This window comes from Trachemys scripta, chromosome 6, assembly GCF_013100865.1.
Source record: "Trachemys scripta elegans isolate TJP31775 chromosome 6, CAS_Tse_1.0, whole genome shotgun sequence".
Taxonomy (NCBI): Eukaryota; Metazoa; Chordata; order Testudines; family Emydidae; genus Trachemys; species Trachemys scripta.
This window is the reverse complement of record NC_048303.1, coordinates 42979701-42995649: the sequence shown is the minus strand read 5'-3', so window position 1 is coordinate 42995649 and position 15949 is coordinate 42979701. Positions and strand designations below refer to the sequence as shown.

The 15949-nt window shown below is 43.6% G+C and overlaps 1 protein-coding gene across 4 annotated transcripts; it reads left to right on the top strand.

Moving 5' to 3' along the window:
- The first annotated feature begins 860 nt into the window (after positions 1–860).
- S100Z (S100 calcium binding protein Z) lies at positions 861–10720 on the top strand. 4 transcript variants are annotated; one of them, XM_034772999.1, is made up of 4 exons: positions 861–901; positions 1712–1818; positions 7249–7408; positions 9429–10720. In XM_034772999.1, exons 3-4 carry the CDS (start codon positions 7268–7270, stop codon positions 9597–9599), a joined length of 312 nt encoding a protein of 103 aa, XP_034628890.1. In that variant the 5' UTR covers positions 861–901; positions 1712–1818; positions 7249–7267; the 3' UTR covers positions 9600–10720. The 4 variants fall into 4 exon arrangements, with proteins under 4 accessions (XP_034628890.1, XP_034628892.1, XP_034628889.1 ...); XM_034773001.1 differs by lacking the exons at positions 861–901; positions 1712–1818 and adding an exon at positions 6032–6707; XM_034772998.1 differs by lacking the exons at positions 861–901; positions 1712–1818 and adding an exon at positions 6032–6897.
- Positions 10721–15949: the final 5229 nt, after the last annotated feature.

The window sequence follows — 15949 nt, the reverse complement described above, 5'->3', positions numbered from 1 at the left end:
TTTGCGTGGAAGGGGGAGGAGTGGTCCCCCACAGAGGCTGGTCTTCCCCCATTCTGGGGCCCACCATGTCATAGCCCACACAGAAGAGTAAAGGAGTGCCTTATGCCTCCAACACCTCTGCATAAGTGTGGGCAAGGACCAGTCTTACCCTATGTGTGTAGCCCCACAGACGTTGGATGGGCTATTTGTGCAGTAAGATACTATCCAGCATGGGTAAGGGGGACAGAATCTGGCCCTATATTGTCGACCAACATACACTAGTCACACCATCCAATATGAAAACACTTCTAAACTACATCTTGGACAGCAATGGATTTTACAGAGCATATTTCCATATTTAAGAGCAGGATCAAGCTCCTCTTAGTTATCAGCTGGTGGGAGGAGGGCAGTGCTGGGACTGTCTGAAAGGAGCACACAGAACATGAAGGGGAAACATCTTAAATGCTGGAGCTATATTAGCTAAGCCAGAAGATCAGGCTGTGTTTCATTTTGTTTCTGATTTATAGGTCAGGAAGTTGAGATAAAGTTTGGTCATCAGCCATGAAGGGAATTTATATAGGGCCTGATCCCATTGGGAGCCTTTCCATTGACTTCAGTGGGCTGTCATTAGCTAGCAAGATACAGTACAGCCTGTATTAAAACAGAGCAGGTAATGCAGCTTGAAAGGAAGGTGAAAGTAATCCATTGATTTCTATTAATTTTGGGTAACCACCTAATTTTCTAGGGCAGTGGTTCTCAACCAGGGGTACGCAGAGGTCTTCCAGAGGGCACATCAACTCATCTAGATACTTGCCTAGTTTTACAACAGGCTACATAAAAAGCACTAATGAAGTCAGTACAAACTAAAATTTCATACGGACAATGACTTGTTTATACTGCTCTATATACTATATGCTGAAATGTAAGTACAATATTTATATTCAGTTGGTTTATTTTATAAGTATATGGTAAAAATGAGAAAGTAAGCAATATTTCAGTAACAGCGTGCTGTGATACTTTTATATTTTTATGTCTGATTTTTGTAAGCAAGTAGTTTTTAAGTGAGGTGAAACTTGGGGGTACGCAAGACAAATCACACTCCTGAAAGGGGTACAGTAGTCTGGAAAGGTTGAGAGCTACTGCTGATCCTGAATGGCACTGAGCATCCTCCACTTTCATTGAAGCCCCCCTGGAAGGGGAGAGTATTCAGCAGGATTCCTCTAACGGAAGAGCCAAGCGAATTCATGACAGTTTCTTGGGAAACAAATGAAAAGAATCTCTTGACAAGAGAACTTTGGCACAGTTGCTCATGCTATTAAATATAAACCATCCCCATGGAATAAAGAGTTTCTTAAACAATTAGCTAAAGTAAAGTAGTCAGAGTATTGGAAGGGGCTATGCAGATTATATCATTGTATAAATTATTAAGCTGGTGTGGGGGAAAAGAAAGATATAACTTTCTCTCTCATGTCCTGAGGGTGGGGGCGCTGAAAGTTTATACCTCTCATCTGAAAGTTATACCCATTGTTTTCTCTGCTTAGCTAATTGAATTTACAATATTCAGTAGCTAGATGGTGAATGTGGTTTAGAGAGATCCATGCTGAATTATATATTCGACTGTGAATGTTCCATAGTTTTCAGTACCCCTCATTTGTGGATGCAGCAGCTCTTAACTTTTGCTGTTTATTTAATAGTCTTATTCAGGTGTTTTTATTTATTTTGATTAATAAAGATTTCTGAGCAATGATGTAGGTATTAGTGATCACAGGAAGATACAAGCCTGAATGGCCCTGGCTGCTTGAGAAACAACCTCTATCCTTCTGCACCATCTCAACAGCGGTGAGTAAATGGAATGATCCCCCTCACAGTACCCACATTTATGACTAAGGGCTATATAACCATGGGTAACGACATCACCAGGCTGCCTCCCAGTAGAACCTGTGGGGGTTAGCCACCCCAAAAGGGAGAGCAAGTGGATAGTGCCATGGAGTGGAGCACATGCTGCATTCCATGCATAGGTATAGTACGCGGTGAGAGCCCTCTACATAGTAGGTGTCTCCTAGAATCCCTGCTGGGATGGGGTACCTCTGTGAGACACCCCTCCCCCATTGTGGGTCTTTGTATAATAGGCACAACTGAGCCCTATATGTTTACATTGATTTTTCAGGTAGGTACAATCAAAAAAGGATGGGGAGCACCTTGCCCTGATGGCAAAGGAGACATGCAGATGAGAAATGACGTCTATCTATCAAGATACTTATGTGGTTCCAATCATTGTAGTATATGAGTGCCTCACACCGATTTAAAATAGAATTGGCCGTAACAATCTCTCTCTGTTTCTTCCTAGGCTGTAGGAGAAATAGTTGGATTTATACATAGCATTTCTGTTTGCTTGCTTGTTTACATTTGTGTGCCAGAGAAAGAGAAAGAGAGAGAAAGAGAAACTAAGTGAATGAAATGAGTTTTGTACTTAGTTCCGAAGGTGGTGGGGGCCTGTGGTGAATTTTCTCTCAGGGGCGGGGGGTGAGCTGAATAATGCAGGTCTTACTCCTGTACAAGCTCTGTCTTCCACACTCACAAGCCTTTCCCTTCCCCTCAGTAGGCAGGAGTGTCATGGGTCCACTGGAATGTTGCTGTCATGGGAGGTCCTGGTCAAAGAGGGCGAGGTAATTCTTAGGTAGCTAGAGCCAATCCTATGGAGGGCTTTGATTATCAGGACAGAGGCTCTGAACTGGGCTCTGTACTCATTGGGGAGCCAGACCAGAGAGAGATGCTCAGTGATGATGCATAATCTGTGTTGCCAAGTAGATAAACTGCTGCATTTGGTGTCATTTGAAGCTTTTCAGTGTGTTTGGCTTCATTGATCAGTATGGTGAGAGAGACAGGAAAAGAATGTAGCACACGGAGAGAATACCCACTGGGTATTGGGGTGAATGGGAATAGAATTAGGGTTACCATTCGTCCGGATTCCCGCGGACATGTCCGGCTTTTCTCAGTTAAAAATAGCGTCTGGGGGTAATTTGTAAATGTCCGGACTTCCCCCCCATGCAGAGTGCGCGGGGCTGACAGGGCAGCCGGCCGGATGGTGCCACTTGCATGGGGCTCCGGCAGCCAGAGAGAGCCCCTCCTCCGCTTCCCCCTCTTCTCCCCTGCAGCTGAGATCACTCCCCTCCTCTCTCTCCCTCCCTCCCCTCCCTGCATTCGCAGCCAGCCGGCCGTTTGCAACGGGCCTCTGGAGCTCCTCGCCCTGCCCAGCACGCCGCTCTGCAGCACTCTGCGAGGGCAGAAACCGGGCTATGCGCTCCGTGGGGGAGCACGGCAGCGTGTCGGGCTGCGCATGGAGCCCAACACGCTGTTCTGAGCGGCACGGTAAGGGGGCCAGGGGGTCGGAGAAGGGGCAGGGAGGTTCTGGAGGGGGCAGTCCACAGACAGGGAGGAGGGGGAGGGTTGGATGGGTCAGGAGTTGGGGGGGGGGCTGTCTGGGGATTGGGAGTGTAAGGTTTTGGGCAGTCAGGGTACAGGTAGGGGGTAGGGTCCTTGGGGGGCAATTAGGGTGGAGGGGGTCTCAGGAGGGGGCAGTTAGGGGACAAGGAACAGGGAGGCTTAGGTAGGGGTGGGGTTCTGGAGGGCAGTTAGGAGCAGGGGTCCCAGGAGGGGGCAGTCAAGGGACAGGGAGCAGAGGGGTTTAGATGGGTCGGGCGGTCTGGGGGGGTGGGCTGTCAGGGGGTGGGGAGTGGTTGGATGGGGCATGGGAGTCCCTGGTGTCTGTTTGGGGGTGGGGGTGTGGATAAGGGTTGGGGCAGTCAGGGGACAGGTAGGGGATAGGGTCCTAGGGGGCTAGTTAGGATGGGGGGAAGGTCTCAGGAGGGGGCAGTCAGGGGACAAGGATCAGGGAGGCTTAGGTAGGGGGGGAATCCTGGGGGGCAGTTAGGTAGGGTTACCATATGTCTGGTTTTTCCCGGACATGTCCGGCTTTTTGGTCCTCAAATCCCCATCTGGGGGGAATTGCCAAAAAGCCGAACATGTCAGGGAAAATAGCTTTGCCGTCATCCCTGCCCCAGTCCCCTGCTTACCTTGCAGCTCCCGCGGGCTGCGAGCTGCAGGCGGATTCCCCCGCAGCAGCTGCTGCTGCTCCCCGCGGACACCTCAGCTCTGTGTAGCTGAAGAACCGAGCTGCCCGAGCGCTACCAGCTTCACGGTTTGCCGGGCAGCCCCCAGACCTCCAGACCCTGCGCCCTTGGCTGGGCGCTTCCCCTCCCGGGCTCCGGCTGTGCTGGGGAAGCGCCCGGCCGGGGGCAGGGTCTGGAGGTCTGGGGGCTGCCCAGCAAACCGTGAAGCCGGTAGTGCTCGGCCAGATGTTTCGAGGCTGGAGGAAGGAGGGAGAATGCGGGGCGCTCAGGGGAGGGGGCGGAGTTGGGGCGGGGACTTTGGGGAAGGGGTGGAGTTTGGGCGGGGCCGGGGGGCAGGGCCAGGGTCCCATGGAGTGTCCTCTTTTTTTAATGAGGAAATATGGTAACCCTAAATAGAATTATAGAATCATAAAATATTAGGGTTGGAAGAGACCTAAGGAGGTCATCTAGTCCAATCCCCTGCTCAAAGCTGGACCAACACCAACTAAATCATCGCAGCCAGGGCTTTGTCAAGAAAACCTCTAAGGATGGAGATTCCACCACTTCCCTAGGTAACCCATTCCAGTGCTTCACCACCCTCCTAGTGAAATAGTGTTTCCTAATATCCAATCTAGACCTCCTCCACTGCAACTTGAGACCATTGCTTCTTGTTCTGTCATCTGCCACCACTGAGAACAGCCTAACTCCATCCTCTTTGGAACCCCCCTTCAGATAGTTAAAGGCTGCTATCAAATCCCTCTGCTCCCCACTCGCCCTGCAGTCCCTGCACCCCCCGCCTGCCCTGCACCCCCTGCCCCTGCAGCCTCTATGCCCCTGCCTGCCCTGCTCCTCCTCGCCCTGCAGCCACTGCGCCCCCCGCCTGCCCTGCCCCTGCAGCCTCTATGCCCCTGCCTGCCCTGCTCCTCCTTGCCCTGCAGCCTCTGCACCCCCCCACCCCTGAAGCCTCTGTGCCCCCTGCTCCCCACTCACCCTGCAGCCTCTGCACCCCCTGCCCCTGCAGCCTCTGCACCCCCTGCCTGCCCTGCCCCTGCAGCCTCTATGCCCCTGCCTGCCCTGATCCTCCTCGCCCTGCAGCCTCTGCTCCCCCACTCACCCGGCAGAGGGAGAGCTGCGGGCTCCATGTGGACTCAAACACTGTTCTGTGCTGCTCTGTGGGGGAGGAGGGAGCGGGGACGGGGAGGGACTCTGGCTGCTAGAGGCCCCAGTGGCTGCGAGCGGCTTTCAATCAGGTCCCACCATCCAATCAGCCGAGCCGTATTCTGCATGAGGGGAAGGGGGAAATCCCGGACATTTCTACTTGATTAGAAATCACCTCGGACGGCCATTTAACGCTGAAAAAGCCGGACATGTCTGGGGAAACCCGGACGGATGTTAACCCTACACGCTTCTCTTCTGCAGACTAAATAACCCCAGTTCCCTCAGCCTCTCCTCGTAAATTGGGGATAAAACATGTTCCCAAACTCTGAGAGCTGATAGCAGGAGATTCTCACTGGAGGGCCTTTGACTCTTAATTTCACTTCCCTCTTTGGTTTGACAAAGACCAAGCACAAGTCTGTTGACCTGGGGAGCGGATGCAGGACTGACTCATCTATTAATTTCCTTGGGGGGGCCTTTGTGTAAGAGCGGTGATCTGGTTTTCTCCTGAGTGCATACCATGATGAGGACCTTATCAAGCAAGGGCCTGATTCACAAAGGAATTTAGACTCCTAAAGATTCAGATATGTGCCTAAAGGGATTTCAGTGGAAGTGAGGCACTTAAATACATTTGAGTACCTGGGTCCTAGGCACTTTTGGAAATTTCACTAGGTATCTATTTGCATCTTGATGTGCCTAAATATTTTTGCAAATCTGGCCCCAAGTGCCTAGACATTAAGGTTTGCTGCTTTAGAAATGCACACAGATTAGATTAGGTTAGATTGTGGTTTTGTTTGGAGGGAGTTACTTTGAGTTGATTTTTGTCATTGTCACTTCTAATTTTGCTCTCCAGGCCCCCACATGGGCCCATTTTTAAAAGGTCAAACAATAAAAGAATAAATATTTTGCATGCACCATTTATAGCACTTCTGTTGCGTTCAGTGAATTTTTTTGTGACAAGTTCATAGTGAAAAAATTATTAAACAGAGTAAACAAATACCCATGGAATCAGAAACAAACCTTTTCTTTGTGACCATTCCAGGAAAGTATGCTTTTATCTGTGTGTCTAGATATCAGTAAAGCACTTAATCACTATAGTAGACAGGTGTGTGTCCATGTGTTTTAGAAATTAGGTGGACTTTAGCTACAGTGTTCCCTGTGTGTATTTTCTTGTATAGTCTGTAGAATTGATAAGGCTCAGTTTTCGCTGTATGATATTGCCAGTGACTTTCCTGTTATCTTTATCTTTGTAAGAGCTCTCCCTTGGTTTACACAAAGAAATGTTTCCCCTTCACCTGATCTCTATTTTTAGTTATTTTCCCAATCCTCAGCTTCCTAGCAACTAATTGTATTTCCACCCTCTTCTGGTTTAATGATATAATTGCTCTTCTCTTTACAGAATCTCAGTGAAGCCAGCCCCTGGAAGGCCACTTGGGGACAGAAGCTCACACCTGGTCATTCCAGGTGACTTAAAAAAACAAAACAGTGGGACCCAATAAAGTGAAAGCTGATGCTCCAGCATTTGAATCTGCTATCATTGGTGATTTCCCTCTGAGCATCGGGGAAATCAGTATGCTAGGGGGGAGCTCTCAGTATAAATGTGCGTATGATTTAGCTATCATTACCTGTTGACAATATTCTTTTGGTTGAACAGGTAGGAGATTATGTACTGGTATAATATGCTTTCTTTACGCCTGTGATTTCAACTTGCTGTATAAATGTTTTCCTGTTGATCATACTGGATGCACAGTAGAGCTTTCGTTTAACCCTTCACATTTATTTTCCAGAGCTAATCTATGATGTCTGCAGTACAATGTTTTGTTTTAATATCATAGTCTAGTGGTGTAAGTCACTATTTGATTGTATGGATCAAATGAATACATGTTTTTCAGTATTTATGACAGCTTCTATTTTACAACTGCACCAGACAGCTCTCCATCTCCTCACATGCTTGAGTTCTATATAATTCATGTACAGTACCAATGATTTTTGTTCTCTGTCCTAGAGCTGTTCCACTCTACAATATGCCTACACAACTGGAGAATGCTATGGACACCTTGATCAAGATTTTTCACCATTATTCAGGCAAAGAAGGGGACAAATACAAACTGAATAAAGGAGAACTCAAACAGCTCCTTACCAGTGAACTCACTGACTTCCTTTCAGTAAGAGGCAGTTTACATCTCTTTAAATTAAGGTTTAGTGGGTAAGGGAAATAGCTACTGAAGGATTCTGGAAGAACATTTCCTTATACAATCAAGTCCATGCTGTGACAGCATCTAAACTATACAATCAAATGACAACTGTGTTTGTGGAGCCAAAGAGAAAACGCTAATATCAAGTGTCTTGTTTGATGAGTATATTAAAATGCGCACCTTTGCTTTGAACCACTAGTCACAAATGATGAAAACCACGTCAGTCACTGATTATTCAGCTGTGTGTTTGAACATCAGTGCCAAATACAATCTAGAAATAGTAGAAAAAATGATTTTAGTTAAATCAGTTTTAATCAATTTAGTTAGAACTGAGTGTAGACCAGCCCTAAGCAAAATTGGAATACAATACAGGTATATAGTTCTCAGGAGGAGAGAGACATTTTTAAGTGTAGTGAATGGAAATGACTGTGCAGTCCCAAACATATGCAGACTGATTGCGATCAGCATCGGGAATGTTTCATGCTCTTTTAGGGCTTCTTCAGACTTACAGTTGTATGGTACACATTTTTTCACAGGTTTATTGGCAATCCTGTAAGTTCCAAATATAGCTCCCTATCTGTACTGAACAGAGATATTGCTGAGAAGAGCTCTCACAGTCACTGCTGATTTGAATTAATTTATGCACATCTGTTGTGTTCTTAAATTATTCAAACTGAAATTCTTATGGAATCTAGTACATAATTGATTCCCTGTATTTTAGTAATCCTAACAATTCTGTGGTCTTTAATAATAACAGCAGGATTATTTTGAATCCATTTATGAAATTTCTTGGATTGGATTTTCTTTTTAATCCTGGCTATTGATTTATTACTATGGGAAGATTCTGCTGCCCTTACTTATATTGAGTAGGACCCGTACTTGCTAAATAAGGTTCTACCAATTTTGACAAAAGAAGGCATTATCTGGTCCCATATAAATAACCTCTTGAAATTACAAATAGCATAAAAAAAACCCTCAAACAACATTGATATAGTTCCTATTTTAAAATAAACATGAGCCAGATTTTCACTCGACAGCTCCCCAAATCTGGTTGCTTCATTTAAATGCCTATTTGTTGCTGAGCTCTTTTGAAAACCTGGCCCTATGCTTTTAACCCTGTTAATATTGATATACTGACATTTTAAATGAAAATTTCACACAGCACCTTCCATTTTTAATTTTTAGAACAGATTGAAAGAATTGATGCTACTTAAATTTTTAGCACATTACTGAATTGTACTATGATATACCAGAACTATACATTCAAGATGTGCACCACAGTTAAGTCATTTTCTTGTTAAACTGAGTACAGATTTGAGACATTGAAATAGTTAAAGATACAGTACAGGTAAAAATAATTCCTGGAAGGCTTGTGGGTTTAGTGTGTGTATGTTCAAGAAAATGAAACACACTTTATACCTGTTATACAAATAATATCCAGGCAGATTATATTTAGGCTTGGAAGGATTAGATTTTCATCAGTACATGTTGGTAATCATCAATTTCACCGTACAACACAAACCAAAGAAAAAATATTTTTCCATTGATAATAATCAAGTTACAGCTAGGCAAAGTAAGAAAAATGCTCTTTGAGAACTTATAAGAATTTGATTTAAGGATGCTTCCTTGGTATATTTTGATGTGCGAGGTTGACAATTTGTGTTTTAACTGTTGTAAAGCTTTAACTCTTTGAATATTAACATCTACTGTCATTCAATAATTTTTGTCTGACCCTCTCCATAATATCCCATACCTGTGAACATTTAAATTGATAAACATAGAACAAAATGCTTAAAAACATAATTGTGCACAATGAGAAAATGTAAATAGATACAAATGGAAAAATGTTTAAAAATAAACTGAAATCAGTCAAATTATAAAAAAATAAAAATGGAGTTCTGCCAAGCTTAACTACATTTAAGAAACATCAAACTGAAGGTCCACAAATCTGTTGGTTTTTTTAAATTTAATTTTCTTTTTTTCTTTCTAGTGCCAAAAGGATCCCCAGCTGGTTGATAAGATCATGAAAGATCTGGATACCAATAAAGACAATGAAGTGGATTTTAATGAATTTGTCATTCTGGTTGCTGCTTTAACTGTAGCATGCAATGACTTCTTTGAGGAACAGCTAAAGCAAAAGGAAATTGGAAATGATAAGTAAATGAACCACTCAGACACAAATGTAACTGAATCATGCTTAGTTAGCACTCATCAGCATTTTGTGACTACAAACTATGTCGTATTAATGTTATTAAATCGTAAGGACCAAGTCGTCAGTTGGTGTAAAGCAGCAGGTCTCTGCTGACTTCAGTGGGCCCATATTGATTTTCACCACCTGAGAATTTGGCCCTAAGTATCTTCCAAGATTTTTTGCTTTTACATCATGCATTTGTCACTTCCCTGAGGCAAGAGCTCCAGAAGATAGTTCACTTGACTGAGTTTCTGAGTTTTCACCCTCCTACTTGTATTCACCCCTTTTTCATCTACCCTGTCCCACATCTAGCATGCTGCCCCCTCCACTGGCATGCATTCCTCTGGAAACTACAGTTTGCTGTCTGACTTTTAGAGCTGATTCAAATTTTTCAAACACAAAATTTTCCTGATGAAAAATGGGTTATTTTTTAAATAAAATTTAAAAAATTTTTTAGGCGGTGGTGGGAATTTCATTTGACACAATTTTTGAATGGGAAAATTTGAAATGAAATGTAATGAAAACTTTCATTGAGTTTTGAACTGAATTTTTAATTTAATTTTGAAGTGTCCTGTTGAAAACTCTAACTTTTTGGCAGGCAAAAAAGGATGATTTTTTTGGACCAGTTCTGCTCAGTTTGGGCCACCTTCTTCTCTGTTTTCATTTCTCAAGTCTTCCTTTCACTCGCACTGATAGGCTGCAATCATGCCTTCCTCCCATCCATTTGGACAGAATGCATGGCTTCCTTCAGCTTCCCAACCTTGCCCAGCTTCACTTCTATTGTGTTCTGCCGCTCTGTTCAACCCCTTCTCTCAGCATAAAAGAGTTCATGCAGAGGATAAATTATTTAAATAAATGAGTAGAAGACTTTTTGTCAGCTGATTGCTTATAGGAGGCCAGGGGAGATGTAAATGAGGCCATGTGATTCTGTTTTCTTTGTGTTGCATCATTAAATGGGAGGAGTCTTTGGAGGCCTGCTGCAGGAGTTGTGGTGGGAGGATCTTGCCAGGGGGTGGAGACTCTCTGTTTTTCCCTCCACAGTGACTTTATATTTGCTTTTTCTTCCTTCATTGTTTTCCTTAGTCTACAATAAAAGACATTTGGCTTAAGACTGCATGATTTGCTCTTTGTGTATGAGGAAAAAAAGTCACTTCAGATACTGTTTGGCTGGACATGACCTAATAATGGTGTAACTGACTTATCTCTACCTCCCCAAACCTCAAACACCTTTCGATGGTGAATCTAATATTCAAATGATTTTTGTTACATAATATAGCATTACAATTACCTAAGCCCTTATCAAAGTAGCATTCTGTAATTTAGGAGAGCATTATCAGCCATGTCTGGGGCAGTTGTCATCCCCTGAAGAAGAAATCTGTCACCGCCAGATGTCTTGTCATGTAATGCTGGAGGCTGTCCAGTGGTAGCAGAAGCTGAATGTGCTGCCCCTCTTTGCAACGTGTTTAGTGATTTTATGACTGACATTTATATAGCATTCACAGGGGATTCGCTGTGGATGAATGGCAAAAAAAAAAGTGACTATTAATTTTTTGTCTCTGGTGATTTCTTGCCCCCTCGCTTACATGTCAGTCTCACTTTCAGTGAGACCACAATGAGAGCAGGGAAGCATTATTTGGAAAATCAAGGTGTGACAGTGCTTGGGGTACTGAGCTTCAGCTTGTTACCCCTTGCCTCCAGTGAAAGGGAGATTTACACATGCTTAACTGGGTGTCAGCTCCCTGACACTACCAGCCTGTTAGCTACTCAAGCACTCTCCTCTGGGCTATGCCAGCCCTTACTTCATCTTGCAGGTTAGCAACAGGTGCACCCCAGGCCTCAAGCTCCTTTAAAGCATTCTACTGTATTGTCCAGCCCTTTATCCACTGAAATTTACTCTCAGAAATACTAGATCTGCTACTCCCATGGGAACAGTGTACATGTCAACTTGTATGATTCAACTCAGGATCACCTTCTTGTATCATACCACAGCACTGGTAGATATAATAGTGAATAGTAAACAGTGATAAGTGTATTATCAAAGATTCAAGGGATAGCAAGTAAGGGTTATGGAAACAAGGGGTTATGTATAAAACAAAATCATAATACGCTTTCTATTAATCTTAACTAAGTAGGCTAACTTTCTCTCTAATGAAGTTTCTGTTCCTGCAAATGTTCTTTGCAGTGTTTCCACCACCATTGGTTGTGATCCTGTTTTCATGAATGTAATTGTATTGCCTGACTACTTCCAAGGTGCATGATAAGAAGGTGTCTTCTTTGCTTTCTCCTTATACTCCCCAAAGTTCACTGTCAATACCCAGAGTCAAGACAACCCCCTATAACTTATTCTGCAGTGTGTTGCCTTCCCGGTGATTTCACATGCTCCCCTTATCGTCGTATGTAAATGAGCTTTCCATTGTGTTGGCTTACAATGCTTAATTTACATGCCAGCATAGTGATAGGTGAATAAACATCTTTTATCTGGCAGAAAAACCTATTTTCCAGCTCTGCCTTGATACAAACTTTAGGAACCCATTTTCAGCATACATACATAATTCCTTGCATGTATCTGCACATCCATTTCATAGCGCTGTTAATGATCGGTGTGATCCTGGCTTTCATTTAAGACCTCACACAATATTCTTTAATCATCTGGAATGCACATACATACATCAGTATATTCTTGTAACTCCCTTGCCAGTTGACATTGAAGGGTTCTTAGGCTCACACAAAGTACCTCTGCTATGATCACCTCTGGGTTCTCCAAAACATTACTGGTCCCCTTCGTCCTTCACCTTCCTCCAGTGAGGAGCTCAGTGTAAATCTTTAGACCAGGTCACACTGAACTTAATTATTTCCTGGGTCAAGTAATATTAGCCAGAAGCTAGTTTACCCACTACTAGTTTTAACTAGGAGGCCTTTGGAAGAAAACCTCAAAGCTGGGAAAGCTCACAAACCCAGTGCCATTCTCTAATTAGATACTGAAAAAGGAGCAAACTGGACTCTGATGAGAATTATGCCACATCACACTTAGCCATGATGTGAACCTACTGCTAATGGGAGATGGCAGTCATGATGGAGCCATTCAGTGAAATAATCTAATGATTAGAATTTACAAGGGGATCAGTGTAGCATGAACTTCTTGTGAATGGGGCTGTCTTGCACATGAACTTCGTGTGATTCAGAGAATGACTCAAATCATATTTATTCCAGATTAGAGACAACAAATGCTGGATAAACCCTGTAAATCACTAGGGGGTTCTTATTGCAAAGACAACTATCAAGTTCTATCAACTTTTAAAAGAGTGCTTTTCTGAGCTCAGTCTTAAGACCAAACAGACAGGGGAGAAAATAGCACGAAGCATGTTCAATACCAGAAAACAAAATGGCATAGCATACCTCAGGAGGGATTTAAGCCACTTTTGCTACCCCTAACCCTGGGCTAACTGTGTTCTGGTCCAGTCCCCAGGTGTGTATTTATATCAGCTATCAATCCCCACCAAGGGACCATTAGGGCAGCTGGGGATTGCCAGAAAGCAGGGAAGCCTCAGCCATGCTCCCTGTCTTTGGCCACAACTTCTATGCAAGCTCCAGGGAGAGGAGTGGTATGGTAGCCATTATGCCGGCCATAATGTTGGATGAGAGATCCTTCCATGATAAGCTATGTCAGCCTTAGTGTCATTCTGGGCTGGTGATGCTGGCACAGTGACCTATACTGGGGGTGGGGGAGGGGGACTCCGGGTTGATAGTGGCTCACATTCACGGTCTCTCTCTCAAAAAGGAAGGTTAAAATCATTACTACTTTGCTTTGGACATGACAGCACTATGCTTTCTATTAGTGAGACCAGTCAGAGAGAGTGCGCTTAAGACTGAAGATTTATCTGTTGAAGTTAATTAAATTTGCCCTAAATTCAAGAATTGAGAGAGTTTTTTTTTAAATTGAAAAGTGAATATGTTTCATGTGTTTTTCCAAACTCTCTCAGCTCCAGGGAAGACACCTAATTAACACAAACTAAAAAGATGCCTTTAATCAGAGTCTATCTGGAAAATCAATAGAAAAGTAAAGACCTGTTTATAGTCTAATATTTTTATAGTTATATTTAAGGCTGATCAAATTTTACAGCGATGTCAAGCAAGCTCCTTCCTAGCTAGTGTGAGGTTCTTTTTGTATTACACATACATAACAGATGTTTAGAAGACAAATTGCATTGTCTTGAAACCTCCAGACAGTGACATTTACCTTTATTTCAGTTCCAATGACACTTTAAGTACCAGTGAGGGAAATAATTGGATTAATGCATCCTGATGTGCTACAAATCTGTGTAAATAACCTTTTAACATCCTCAAATACTATATCCAACCAGAGATCTCGATAAGCTGCTTGATGACATCAGTGTAAGGATGACTATTTTGAAATGGAGCAGTCCCTTCAGGCACTGATTTACCCAGTAAATCCATCAGAAGGCAACACCTCCTTTATTCTGTTGCAGCTTGGAGGTGTCAAATTGCTCAGGAGGTATTAGTGTTCAAGGTCAACTGGAATCACCATTATTCTACAACAACAGCTTTCAGCCATAAACAAGAGCAACCTAGTGTTTGAATGGTAAAGGCATAAAGCCTGGAGTTGTAGGGGGAAGAAGTAATGAGCTGTCAAAGAGATCACGGCAGATTTTTGCTATTGACAATTTCCAATAGATAGAATTCTTAGTAATTGCATTCCATCAAGTAATTAAAGAAATATTGAAAATTAATACATGGGATCATTTTACTATTGCAGACATGCGGCTGCTGCAGCACTCGTTCAAGGGACATCTTCTATACAAAATAGGAGATACCATGCTGTGAAATGAATTCATTATGCAAGTGAAAGTACATGCTATAGTGAGTTAGTATTGATTACAGCATGTGTTTAGGATTCATTTGATCAATTTTTTCATGGTCAAGCAATGTGAGCTGAAACATCATCAAGCCTTTAAATATTTTCATTAGCGATATTATATAGGTAGGGGAGCCATGCTGCACTTCATTTCGGGCTAGCCTCTGATACCTTTACTCATACTGAGGAGCACCTTACTCCACGAGTGATACCATTCACTTCAATGAGAACATTCATGGAGTGCCACTCAGTGTGATAGTATCAGAATCTGCCCTTCAGTATTTGCGTTTTTGTATATAATACTGTTGTATCACACTTGTTCATGTCCCATGGCCATTTGTCCTAAATACAGATCTGTTTCCAACGTGCTTTCTAGAAAAGAGGATTGAATAGGCAACTTGAAGTTTTCTTTCTCCCCTACGAACCTAAAGCTACTCTGAGTTGCTCCGGAGGGGAGGAGGGTGGGAACAGGCCCTCAGCAATCCCCAGGATCTAGCAGCCCCAGAGATGGCATAAAGCCACTTTTCTCTCTCCTCCTACTTGCCTGCCCAGTTCTGCTTTAAGTGCAGCTTGGCTAGACTAGAAAAACTGACCTCTGGGTATAGTCATTCTCTCAGTATGTTACTTCACCCTTCCGATGTTTAAGCAATTGTATAGTTATATAAGCAGAGAAGCAAATATTTGGGGAAATACATGTTGGTATTTCTCTCTGCAGGTAATAATAATAGTGATCAGAGCATGCACAATCCATTATTTTAAAATGTTCTTATTTCAAAGTCAAACATTTCCTCCAAAGGCAAAGGGACTATTTCTCACTCAGGGCTACTTGTTTGCTAAGTGGTGCCTCTGCAGCTATCAAAGGGCCTGAACACAGCAGAATGGGTGTAATTCTTCTGCTGTGCAAGGTGTGTGTAGGGGGTGTGGGAAAGGATGTGGGCAGCCATTGCAATGGGTTTCCAGTTCCATGCACCACAGAGCCCATCTAGTGGAGGAGCCAATCATGTGAGCATGAAGCTGGGGTTGGAGCTAGACTGTGGACAGAATGGAAGAGGGGGATTTCCAGCTCATTTGTAATTATACAGATCCACCTTCACCACCTCACCCAACGTAAAAGGCACTTCTCCATTGCAGACTATAGCAGTCTCTATGTTGCAGTACCAACAAAAGAGAAACCTGGCAGAGGAGGATTCTCTTCTCCCTGGTGATAGAGGGAGTCTTCTTCATGCAGCATGTATAGTCAAGTTGAGATGTGGTCCAGCCCCAGGTAGGGTTGCCAGCTGTCCAGGTTTTCCCAGGTTTGTCCCTTTTTTGAGGTAGCTGCCAGAGCTGTAAGAGCGCTCAGTTCATATGGCCAGATGTCCAATTTCATCCCAGTTGTCCTGGAGTTTTTTTCCTCAGAGGTGGCAACCTTTGTCTCAAGTTCATTACCTAGCAGGAGTTGCTCAGC

Bases quoted from the DNA above. Each gene is read 5' to 3' on its own strand.
- S100Z (XM_034772997.1), top strand. From the start codon at position 7,226: ATGATTTTTGTTCTCTGTCCTAGAGCTGTTCCACTCTACAATATGCCT. The intron at 7,409-9,428 runs GTAAGAGGCAGT...TTTTCTTTCTAG, and splicing joins AACTCACTGACTTCCTTTCA to TGCCAAAAGGATCCCCAGCT.